This window comes from Lethenteron reissneri, unplaced genomic scaffold (assembly GCF_015708825.2).
Source record: "Lethenteron reissneri isolate LAM-NWPU_2019-01 unplaced genomic scaffold, ASM1570882v1 scaffold_1608, whole genome shotgun sequence".
Taxonomy (NCBI): domain Eukaryota; kingdom Metazoa; phylum Chordata; class Hyperoartia; order Petromyzontiformes; family Petromyzontidae; genus Lethenteron; species Lethenteron reissneri.
Window position 1 is genome coordinate 1 of NW_026891342.1, and position 12711 is coordinate 12711.

At 52.8% G+C, this 12711-nt stretch overlaps 1 protein-coding gene across 2 annotated transcripts; it reads left to right on the plus strand.

Annotated features, from left to right (window-relative positions):
- Positions 1 to 755: 755 nt before the first annotated feature.
- LOC133362767 (serine-aspartate repeat-containing protein I-like) lies at positions 756 to 3243 on the plus strand. 2 transcript variants are annotated; one of them, XM_061581707.1, is made up of 2 exons: positions 756 to 893; positions 2497 to 3243. In XM_061581707.1, the coding sequence occupies exons 1-2, from the start codon at positions 809 to 811 to the stop codon at positions 2886 to 2888; spliced, it is 477 nt and encodes a 158-aa protein (XP_061437691.1). In that variant the 5' UTR covers positions 756 to 808; the 3' UTR covers positions 2889 to 3243. The 2 variants fall into 2 exon arrangements, with proteins under 2 accessions (XP_061437691.1, XP_061437689.1); XM_061581705.1 differs by having other exon boundaries at positions 801 to 1029.
- The last annotated feature ends 9468 nt before the right edge of the window (positions 3244 to 12711 follow it).

The following is a 12711-nucleotide window of genomic DNA, read 5'->3' on the forward strand; positions in this document are numbered from 1 at the left end:
CCCCCCCCCCTCAAGCCAATGAGCGAGTCACGTGACGTCACTTCATCACCCGTCACCCCCCCCCTCAAGCCAATGAGCGAGCACGTGACGTCACTTCATCACCCGTCACCCCCCCCCCTCAAGCCAATGAGCGAGCCGCGTGACGTCACTTCATCACCCGTCACCCCCCCCCTCAAGCCAATGAGCGAGCACGTGACGTCACTTCATCACCCGTCACCCCCCCCCTCAAGCCAATGAGCGAGTCACGTGACGTCACTTCATCACCCGTCACCCCCCCCCTCAAGCCAATGAGCGAGTCGCGTGACGTCACTTCATCACCCGTCACCCCCCCCTCAAGCCAATGAGCGAGCCGCGTGACGTCACTTCATCACCCGTCACCCCCCCCTCAAGCCAATGAGCGAGCCGCGTGACGTCACTTCATCACCCGTCACCCCCCCCTCAAGCAATGAGCGAGCCGCGTGACGTCACTTCATCACCCGTCACCCCCCCCTCAAGCCAATGAGCGAGTCACGTGACGTCACTTCATCACCCGTCACCCCCCCCTCAAGCCAATGAGCGAGCCGCGTGACGTCACTTCATCACCCGTCACCCCCCCCCTCAAGCCAATGAGCGAGTCACGTGACGTCACTTCATCACCCGTCACCCCCCCCCTCAAGCCAATGAGCGAGCCGCGTGACGTCACTTCATCACCCGTCACCCCCCCCTCAAGCCAATGAGCGAGCCGCGTGACGTCACTTCATCACCCGTCACCCCCCCCTGAAGCCAATGAGCGAGTCACGTGACAGCGATAAAGAGCGAGGCGAGGGCGATGGGCGCACAGCGGGAGGGAGGAGAGTTGGATGGTGAAGAAGAAGATGACGACGATGAAGATGACGACGACGATGCTGATGACGGTGACGTTGATGACGATGATGATGGTGGTGGTGGTGGTGGCGTTGTTTATGTTGTTGCCTGGCGGCCTCTGCTTCCTCGGTCTCGCCGCCTGTGCAGAGAACGGCGCAGCGGGTCCAGCAGCAGCAGCAGCAGGAGGCGAGTGATGTTGGAGTCTAACCACTCGCCCTCACCACTCACCCTCACCACTCGCCCTGGTGGGGAGGGTGGAGGGGCTGGGTTGGGAGGGTGGGGAGGGCTGGGTGGGGAGGGGGGGAGGGGCTGGGTGGGGAGGGTGGGGAGGGGATGGGTGGGGAGGGTGGGGAGGGGCTGGGTGGGGAGGGTGGGGAGGGGCTGGGTGGGGAGGTGGGGAGGGGATGGGTGGGGAGGGTGGGGAGGGTGGGGGGGTGGGGAGGGTGGGGAGGGTGGGGCTGGGTGGGGAGGGTGGGAGGGTGGGGCTGGGTGGGGAGGGTGGGGAGGGTGGGCTGGGTGGGAGGGTGGGGGGGTGGGGCTGGGTGGGGAGGGTGGGGGAGGGTGGGGCTGGGTGGGGCTGGGTGGGGAGGGTGGGGAGGGTGGGGCTGGGTGGGGCTGGGTGGGGAGGGGTGGGGAGGGTGGGCTGGGGGGGGAGGGTGGGGAGGTGGGATGGAGGCTGGGATGGTGGGAGGGTGGGAGGGTGGGGCTGGGTGGCGGCTGGGTGGGGAGGGGCTGGTCACCCGTGGTGCCCTTATAAAACTCAAACGTTTCACCTACTCCATCGCCTGGCTTGTGCCCGCCCTCACAGTCGGGCATATTTGCGGATTACACCACGTAACCGTTGACCCTGCAGGCCATTGACCGAGCAACCCGACGTTTCTACCAGCTCCCTCCGCAGGACAATGTGTTCCCTGGTGGGCAGTGTGGAGCCTGTTGTTCCTACCTGTAATATTCCGATCGACTCGTGTGGGCGGCGGTGGGGGGGTGGGGGGGGGAGATCATTGTAATTGTTACAGGACCAATGATTGTGGAGCGATGTGTCCTGTTGCTTGTTAGTTTGTCTGTGTCGCTACCCCGGGCCGCTTTATTTACCCGACTGCTAGAGAGGAGATGTGGATGGTCAGGGCGGTGCACTACCCTGCCGCTGAATGTATTTGTGCTGTTCGTACTATTATTTCACAGCTAACTGGAAGGTTTTCATGATGATGGAATTTTGCTTGTAATTTCATTCATCTTTCAAGAAGCTTTTTTCACCACTAGTTTATTTACGTCCCTAAACAGAGGGTTTTTGTTGTTGTTTTCACCACGCCTACGGTGGTTTCAATTTTTGTTTTTACATCGTTGGAATTGTAAGGCTCCCGCTTTTGCTTTTTGTTAGGACCCAGCGCGGTCGTGGGAGTCCAATCTTCGTGCTAATTGAAAGTGCACAGTCACTAATTGAAGGCGTCTCCTTAACAAAACAAGTTGAGCCCCCCCCTCCCCACACACACACAACTGCAGCAAGAGTCATTGACTAGCTTGTATTTTTCACCCCCTGGATTATTCTCATCGTTTTCATGTTGCAGTGGTTTCTGACGTTTCTCCCAATTACCACGACTCACGGTGACACCCCCCCTCCGCCCGTCACCTCCACAATCCCAACCCGACCCACAGCCCCCTCCGCACCCCCACAAAACATCGTGTGCGTGGCCCTCAGCTCCAGCAGCCTGCTGGTCAGCTGGGAGCCGCCACCCGCACACGACGGCGGCAGCAGCAGCAGCATCACGGGGTACACGGTCGCATACAGGGAGCTGCCCAGCCAAGGCGCAGACGCAGCAGACGACCAACAAGGGGACACACTAGCTGACGCACCAGCTGACGCACCAGCTGACGCACTATGGGACGTACTAGCTGACGAACCAGCTGACACACTAGCTGACGCACTAGCTGACGAACCAGCTGACGCACTTGCTGATGAACCAGCTGACACACCAGCTGACGCACTAGGGGACGCACTAGCGGACGAACCAGCTGACAAACTAGCTGACGCACTATGGGACGCATAGCTGACGCACTAGCTGACAAACCAGCTGACACACTAGCTGACGCACTCGTGGACACACTAGCTGACGCACTATGGGACGTACTAGCTGACGAACCAGCTGACACACTAGCTGACACACTAGCTGACGAACCAGCTGACGCACCAGCTGACGCACCAGCTGACGCACTATGGGACGTACTAGCTGACGCACTAGCTGACGAACTAGCTGACGAATCAGCTGACGCACCAGCTGACGCACCAGCTGACGCACCAGCTGACGAACCAGCTGACGCACCAGCTGACGCACCAGCTGACGAACCAGCTGACGCACCAGCTGACGCACTATGGGACGTACTGGTGACGCACCAGCTGACGAACCAGCTGACGAACCAGCCGACGAACCAGCCGACGCACCAGCCGACGCACCAGCCGACGCACCAGCCGACGCACCAGCCGACGCACCAGGGGACGAAGCGAACGTCACGGGCGGGCGGCCGAGCGGGGAGGGGGTGGCTGGTGCCGGACGCGCGGCAGCCCGCGGAGTACGTGAGGAGCGTGCGCTGAGCGGGCTGCTGCCCGAGGGGGCCCTGTACGAGGTGCGGTGCGGGCCCACACGGCGGTTGGCCGGGGCTCTCGTCACTGCCGTCCAGGCGGCGCACACCACCACGGTACGTCAAGGGGGGGGGGGCCGCTGTGTTCCACGCCGTGGCCGTGCCGGCCGGACCGACACCCTGACGTGGCTCTTGAGTGTTTCCCCTCCTGGTGGTGGTGCCTCTGCAGCTACTGCTGACGGTTGTGTCTGGCCAGAGTTCCTCATCCTCTCTCGGCTTTCTGCGCTGCGGCTCTCGCGCGCCAGTTCTCCGCGGCGCTGCTCCCGCCGCTGCGCTGAGCCGCTTTGCGGGTTCCGTTTGTGTGTCTGGTCTGTCTGTGTGGTTGTCTGTTGTGTGGTTGTCGTGTGTGTGTGTGTTGTGTGTGTGTCTGTGTGTTGTGTGTGGTGTGTGGTTGTCTGTGTGTGTGTCTGTGTGTCTGTGTGTGTGGTTGTCTGTGGTGTGTGTGGTTGTCTGTGTGTGTGTGTGGTTGTCTGTGTGTGGTTGTCTGTGTGTGTGTGTGTGGTTGTCTGTGTGTGTGTTGGTTGTCTGTGTGTTGTGTGGTTGTCTGTGTGTGTGTGTTTGGTTATTGTCTGTGTGTGGGTGTGTATTTGGTGTGTGTGTGGTTGTCTGTGTGGTGGTTGTCTGTCTTCTCGTGTGTGCTGTGGTTGTCTGTGTGTGTGTAACGGGGAGTGGTGTGTGTCCGCCGGTTTCCCCTGTTGTATCCCCCAATCCCGTAGCTGCCACCCACGCTGCCCCACCGTCTCGTGGTCTCACTCCACACTCGTCCGTGATGTCTACGGGAGACGAGCCGACGTTCCCGCGCCAGCGGCATCAGCGCCTCCTCCTTCGGCTTTCCTGATTGCGTGGTGGTGGTGATTGCGCTGCCTTCCGTTGGTGGGGTGCCCTCGTGTGGGGCCGACAGCAGCGCCTCCAATGCGTCCCGGTTGAGTTTTTTTTTGGCGGGGGATTGCTGGTGCCTACGGCAACGTTGACTCCCTCGCCCGGTCAGCGGGAGGTCAAGGGTTCTATCCCGACCCTTGCGCTGCCCGCTGCTGTTTTGCGTCTCTCTCCCCGTGGATTTCTCTCGGGGCCTGCGGTCCCCCCACCCCCCCCTCCACGTTCGGAATCGACGTCTCCAAGCGTTCAGAGTCATTTGGTTGCTGCTGCTGCTGCTGCTGATGCTGCTGATGCTGCTGATGTTGATGCTGCTGATGCTGTTGCTGCTGATGCTGTTGCTGCTGCTGTTGTTGCTGCTGATGTTGTTGCTGTTGCTGCTGTTGCTGCTGCTGCTGTGTTGTTGCTGCTGCTGCTGTTGTTGTTGCTGCTGATGCTGTTGTTGTTGCTGCTGATGCTGTTGCTGATGCTGTTGCTGCTGATGTTGTTGCTGTTGCTGATGCTGTTGCTGCTGATGCTGTTGCTGCTGCTGTTGTTGTTGTTGCTGATGCTGTTGCTGCTGATGCTGCTGATGCTGTTGCTGCTGCTGTTGTTGTTGCTGCTGATGCTGTTGCTGCTGCTGCTGCTATACATTTGCCACCCGACGACGATGACGACAATAAGCCACCGAGTGGAGCTGTCACTTGTGATAGCCGGTGAAGCTTCTACAAAACAAGTTGTGACACAGCCACTTAGTCAGGCTTAGTGACACGTAGACAGAACGTGCCAACGACTTACTAGTTGATAGTGTGCAGCGTAGTGCATAGTGTAGTGTATATAGTAGTGTAGTGTATACTAGTGTGTTGTGTAGTGTATACTAGTGTAGTGTGTAGTGTAGTGTATACTAGTGTAGTGTGTAGTGTAGTGTATACTAGTGTGTTGTGTAGTGTATACTAGTGTAGTGTGTAGTGTATACTAGTGTAGTGTGTAGTGTATATTGTAGTGTATACTAGTGTAGTGTGTCGTGTAGTGTATACTAGTGTAGTGTGTAGTGTATATTGTAGTGTGTCGTGTAGTGTATACTAGTGTAGTGTGTAGTGTATATTGTAGTGTATACTAGTGTAGTGTGTAGTGTATATAGTAGTGTAGTGTATACTAGTGTAGTGTGTAGTGTATATAGTTAGTGTAGTGTATACTAGTGTAGTGTGTAGTGTATATAGTAGTGTAGTGTATACTAGTGTAGTGTGTAGTGTATATAGTAGTGTAGTGTATACTAGTGTAGTGTGTAGTGTATATAGTAGTGTAGTGTATACTAGTGTAGTGTGTGTATAGTAGGTAGTGTATACTAGGTAGGTGTAGTGTATATAGTAGGTAGTGTATACTAGTGTAGTGTGTAGTGTATATAGTAGTGTAGTGTATACTAGTGTAGTGTGTAGTGTATATAGTAGTGTAGTGTATACTAGTGTAGTGTGTAGTGTATATAGTAGTGTAGTGTATACTAGTGTAGTGTGTAGTGTATATAGTAGTGTAGTGTATACTAGTGTAGTGTGTAGTGTATATAGTTAGTGTAGTGTATACTAGTGTAGTGTGTAGTGTATATAGTAGTGTAGTGTATACTAGTGTAGTGTGTAGTGTATATAGTAGTGTAGTGTATACTAGTGTAGTGTGTAGTGTATATAGTAGTGTAGTGTATACTAGTGTAGTGTGTAGTGTATATAGTAGTGTAGTGTATACTAGTGTAGTGTGTAGTGTATATAGTAGTGTAGTGTATACTAGTGTAGTGTGTAGTGTATATAGTAGTGTAGTGTATACTAGTGTAGTGTGTAGTGTATATAGTAGTGTAGTGTATACTAGTGTAGTGTGTAGTGTATATAGTAGTGTAGTGTATATAGTAGTGTAGTGTATGTAGTGTGTAGTGTGTATACTAGTGTAGTGTAGTGTGTACTAGTGTATACTAGTGTAGTGTGTACTAGTGTATACTAGTGTAGTGTGTAGTGTTGGAGAGTAAACCCACCACAACATTCGTCAATTCGAGTACCTGGTGACACTTCACCGGCAATTACAACGACGACGACAACAACCACAACCGGCATCATCATCAATGCTGCTGCTGCTGGTTGTTGTTGTTGCATTTCGGGAAGCGTCGCAGAGTTCTGTGCGTCTGTGAGGTTTTTCTCGGCGTGGTCTTTCCCCAGCGGACGGGCGAGGAGGGAACGCCCAGAGCGTGGTCCCCAAGAGCGATGCCGAGTGCAGGTAGCCAACACAACTACCACCAACACCAATACCACCGCCACCAATACCAACACCACCACCAACACCGCCACCAACACCAATACCGCCACCGCCACCAATACCGCCACCGCCACCAACACCGCCACCAACACCGCCACCGCCACCAACACCACCAACACCACCTACGCCGCAACCACCACAGCCACCAACACCGCCAACAACGCCGCCGCCACCAACACCGCCACCTCCACCACCACCACCACGGTGGAGCAGAAACAATCAGAATTTTAGGACCTTGCCCCCCCCGGTTGACGGTTGACACCGCCGGATGAAAGCCGCTCCCCAAATCACCGCCGCCACACCACGTGGGGCGTGGCGGCGACGCCATCCGTCTGGCTCCTGCACCATCACTCCGCGGTGGCTCGGAGATGTTGACTACCTCGCCTGGCACGCAGGAGGTCGTGGGTTCGACCCCTGACGATGCCTGCCGCTTGATATTTGGAGTTTGCGGCGCCTTCAGAAGCGGCTCCTGTCGATGCGCTTCGTGCGTTCAGTTTGTCAACCTTCACCCGAACCTCCGAATTAGAAACGGTTTGTCTACGAGCGGTGCGGAATAACGAGTTCAACGTACGCGCACGCTCGTGCACTGGGTGCGTGCGTATCGCACTCGCGCGAGGTACGTGCGTCTCACCATCGCCTACTTTCTCCGCTCCCTCCAATGGCTACGGGCGCGGTGTGCTGGCCGGGGGTCGCCACAGCGGCGGCGTGGAGATGACGAAGCTGCAGCACGTGGTGGTGGTGGTGGTGGAGGAGGAGACGTGAGGGGAGGAGGCGATGGTGGTGTAATAAAAGACGGCGTCATTTACTGCTGGTCTCCGCTCGTCTTTTATTCAGGTTCTTCTCCGCACCCCACTGGTCTCCTCCGCGGACCAGCGTCGTCTCCTCTCGCGCGCCCCGCACATACTCCCTCCTCAACTCCGCCACTCGTCCTCACGCCCGCTGCTCCTGACAAGGGACCAGTGTCTCCTCTCGCGCGCCCCGCACGCGCTCTCCCGTCAGTCGCTCCGCTCCTCCCCGCTCCGCACACCGCTGGCCGACGGTGTGCGGAAGCCCCCTCAGTCACGTGGCTGATGGGGCGGCGGCCACCCCACGTGGTCCCGCTTCTTCACTCCATCGACTGGCCCCGATCTCTCCCGGGCTCCCCTCTATAACCTCTCTCCCACGTGACCCCGACTCCTCCGCTTCCTGATCGTTACATCCGGCCTTGCCATCCTGCCCTGCTGGCTCCACCCCCGTTCACCTCGCTTCCCATTGGAGCTGCCGAGGTGAACGGCGGCCCCTGCCACACGCCCCCCACACCGGGCTCCGCCCCCAACACCCCGGGCCGCGTGATTGGGCCAGAGTCCAGCAGCAACCCCATTTACGCCGCGTTACACATGTAACGTCAACTTTTGAAAGTTCACATTTATCACGAATATCACATTCTTGTTTATCTGTCTGCTTGAGAATGTCTTCAAAGTGTTTCGGTCGGAAATATTCCTCCCAGGCCAAGCCCCAGAGAGGGCGTGGTGTATTCCGCAAATATGCCGACTGTGTGGGCGGGCACAAGCCGGCGTGAGTAGGTTAAACGTTGAGTTTTATAAGGGCACCACGGGGTGACCAGCCCCTCCCCACCCAGCCCCACCCCACCCAGCCCCTCCCCTCCCTGCACGACGGACGGAAACAATAATCCCCTGTGGGCTGGTGTAACCAGTGGGTTCCTACCAGTACAAATACTATGACCCTGGCGCTGCATCTCTCTTCACGCCTCTGCCCAATGGCGGCGCTTTTGCTCAAACTTCCAAAATCCCTTTGGGTGTTGAGCCTTATTCTTCATTTCACCTCCTTCAAGTTGCCAAGTCGTGTCTTCAATTGTTTTTGCCTCGTGTCTTTTCCCCCCAACATCTCGTCCTCGCTAAACCTCACGGCAGCTCATTCATATTCCATCAGCCATTGTCCCCTTGACACGAGTTTGACATCGAACGAGAAGCGGGGCTGTGTGCAGTGAACCCTACACTTGTCTCCGTCTGTACGACGATGTGATCTTTCACCGTGACGACGACCTTTGTAAATGTCATCGCAACAAATGGATTTTATAAGATAACATGTACCCATGTTTATTGTGAAATGAGTCGACACAATAAAAAACATGGAAACACGATGATGATATGTTTGTTTAGGGATTGACTTGAATTGTTTTCTGACTGTATCAAATGTGTTACCTCTTTAATCTCATGATCTGGAGCTTGTATCACTCTCCATTGAGCTGTAGCAGGGATGAAACAAATAATACATCTTCCCTGCCCATCCTCAGCCTGCCGTGTCGATTACAGGAGCACAGCTGTCGGATTGTTTACATTGTTGCGATTTTATTCATAAATAAATAAAAAATTAACCCGTAAAAACAAAGTTTTTCACTATAAATCCTTTATATGCGTGGCATCGGGGCGGCTAGAGTCATCTCGTCCTCTGGCTTGAGATGGCTGCCACCTATGGGTCAGATGATTGTCTGGCAGCATTAAACAATTGGTAATTAAATATGTATTTTCCCCTAAACAGTGTAAAATTTTGCAGTCTCGAAGTCATCTTCTGCACGTGTCACTACTCTCACCTGTCTCCATGCTGCACGCACTTCTTCTGCCTCACGAGCTTCTCATCGTTCAACAGAAAGTGTGACAACGCGTACGATACTGAAGATAAAAACTCACATTGTGGAAGGTCAAATCCAGACGTGACTGAGCCAATGTCTATGGCAGCTGTGTCTCGCGATGAATCACTTCCAGTAGCTGATCGAGCTGCCCTGACTTGTGCACACAAAGGACTGCTCTTGTCAAGGACTCTCATGACTTAATTTGGAGCTTTCGTGACTGCAGGAATTATTCTTTGGTTCTTTCGGTAAAGTGACGTATAAAGATAAAATAATAAAATAAATTAAATACTAGCATACGACGTTTCGATTGCAACACAAGCAATCATCATCAGGTATAAATTAAATAGAAACACAAATCTAGTATACTTAGAAATGTAATGTAATACAACAGAGAGTCGGATAACATAACAGTCAACACCCTACCTGGTTGATTACGTTCTTCCTGAGAATGCTAAATTTGAGAGAGAGATTATGGTTCTGGTTCTGTGTTTGATCTCTCTCAAATTTGGCATTCTCAGGAAGAACGTAATCAACCAGATTGGGTGTTGACTGTTATGTTATCCGCCTCTCTGTTGTATTACATTACATTTCTAAGTATAATAGATTTGTGTTTCTATTTAATGTATACCTGATGATGATTGCTTGTGTTGCATTCGAAACGTCGTATGCTGGTATTTAATTTATTATTTTATCTTCATACGTGACTTTACCGAAAGAACCAAAGAGTACTCTCATGACGTGTAATGCCTGCGAGCTCATAGACATTGTGACAGCAGCAGAAGGTCGCTGTTCCTCTCGTGTCCTTGGGCAGCGATGTCGCAATGCCGGGATACGTTGCTGGCGAGCGTCTATTGCGCACACGGTGACACAGGCACCAGGTACCCAAAGCCAACGTGGACTTCTTCACATTTGAAGTCCCAAACAGCACGGAACACTCATTCATATGAGGCTGAGATGACCTTGAGAAGGAGCATGCCAGATACCAGAAGCCAAGAACGGCATCTGTTTTTTAATCCTTTATATTAAGTTCGCTTGCTTGCTTGCTGGCGTGCTTGCTTGCTTACGACCGTGCAAATCTTTCGGTCATTTTTTAACCCACTTCCCGTGATCCAATCGAGCTGACATTTTGCACACAGACTCGTTGTGCGTGACAATTAATTTTCGTGAAACAAATTTTCCCAAATTTTACACTGTTTAGGGATTTTTTTTAAATATTTAATGATCAATTGCTTAATAGTGGCAGACAATCATCTGACCCATAGGTGGTAGCCATCTCAAGCCAGAGTACGAGAGGACTCTAGCCGCCACGCATATAAAGGATTTATAGTGAAAAACTTTGTTTTCACGGGTTAATTTTTGCAAGGTTTGAATTACAATACTCTGTCCAACACACACTCGTACACCCTTACACTCGCTCACCCACATTAGCATTACACATTTTCAAAAGAACCCCTGTGCGGCCTATGCTGACTGTGCTGACTGTTGGGGCAATGCGATTTGCTGGTAGTCGTGAAGGCTGCAATGGTGGTGGGGTGGCCAGCACCACGTCTGTCTCCCCAACGCTGAAGCTGACGTCACACGCCGGCTACTTACTCACTTAAGGCTCAAAGCCAAGGGAATGCCCAGGAACGGTTCCTATATTTGCAACCGAGTTAGAAGTGGCTGCTGGACATTTGTATTCAGATCACCACGTTTGTAGCGCATTTCACTAACCAGCACGCCACATGTCTGCCCGCCCCACATACACAGAGGCACACTATCAGTATGCAACCGAGGAGGCAAAAGATGAGCCGGGCCAACTTGTATTGGCACACAGCGGGGTTAATCGAAAGAGCATCATCATCACGGTGCCTAGGAGATGTTAACTACCTCGCCTGGTATACAAGAGGTCGTGGGTTCGATCCCGACTAACGCCTGCTGCTGTATATTTGAAATCTGCGTGTCTCTCTCTCATCATCATCACGGTGGCTAGATGTTGACTACCTCGCCTGGTATACAGGAGGTCGTGGGTTCTATCCAGACCCTGATGCCTGCTGCTGTATATTTGGAGTTTGCGTGTCTCTCTCATCATCATCATCATCACGGTGGCTAGGAGATGTTGACTACCTCGCCTGGTATACAGGAGGTCGTGGGTTCGATCCCGATCCTAACGCCTGCTGCTGTATATTTGCAGCCTGCGTGTCTCTCTCCCCGTGGCCACGTGGATTTCTCTCCGGGTTTTCCCTCCACATTTAGAATCACAAGGCCCTCAAGAGTGTGTGCATGCTTTAATTTCACCGGTGGGGTAAAATGTGGGTGGTGGTGGTCAACATTTCCGACTGGATATCTGTGATGAAGAGCTTCACAGCTCATCGGATTCCTCCAAGATACATCATCACCGAGTCTGTGTAGTCCCACCTCTCCTAAAACAAAGTATCGGCCAGCGTGGAAGAGTAGGCCAAGTTACATCCCACGGAGGCTCTCTCTCCAGAGCTCCCTCGAGAAAACCTTCCGTCGCAGCGGTGACGCGAGCACTTGCAGGACTGCACCTTTACCCATCGGCATTAGCTGCTTGAAGTCTGCTCCTGTGACCGGGTTACACGTCCACATCGCTACGAGTGTATTTGGGTGAAGTTATTTTTATAACGGCCGAACGTACACACACGCAATGCGCATGCATCGTGTGCATGCGTGATCAACATACGTTGTGTGTGTCGATATAACCCAGTCAGTAACAGACACACGCTGTCATTCACGACGACATTCACTCTCCACCCCCCTTCTGGTCTGCACAACTGATTGCCGAGTTTGTGTTTCGCAATCAGAAGAGGTGTTTGGTTCGTTACTGGAGAAATCTGCCGAGCCACGCGGCTTATTTGTGTTTATTTACACAGATTTCCGGCAAGTTGCAACAAAGAAAGTGACACAAACAACAGCTTATGCTCTGTGTGTTGAACTTCTTTCGCACCGTACGTAGCCCAGCCGCGCTGATCCACTCGCTGTTCACTACTCACGATGTTTGTCGTTTGGATTTGCTGCCGTTTAGTTATTTGAGCGGCGCCTCAACGCTGAAGGTCACAGGCAGTCTCAGTCCAGGGCCGTTCAAATAAGTGACTTTCATAGTCTTAGTTCTTTCGGTAAAGTCACGTAGAAAGGGAATAATAAAATAATGTAAATATAAAACAATACAATTTCTCACGTTTCGACTGCAACACAAGCAATCATCATCATCATCAGGTGTGAAATCCACAGCAAGAACATTTTAAAAATGTTTTTTCTGTGGATTTCACACCTGATGATGATGATTGCTTGTGTTGCAGTCGAAACGTGAGAAATGTTATTGTTTTAATATTATATTATTTCCCTTCTACGTGACTTTACCGAAAGAACCAAGAATATGAATCCCTGCAGTCACGAAAGCTTTAAATCGAAATTTAAGTGACTTTCATTTGACCGACGTCGCACGTACAAACACACTGGGC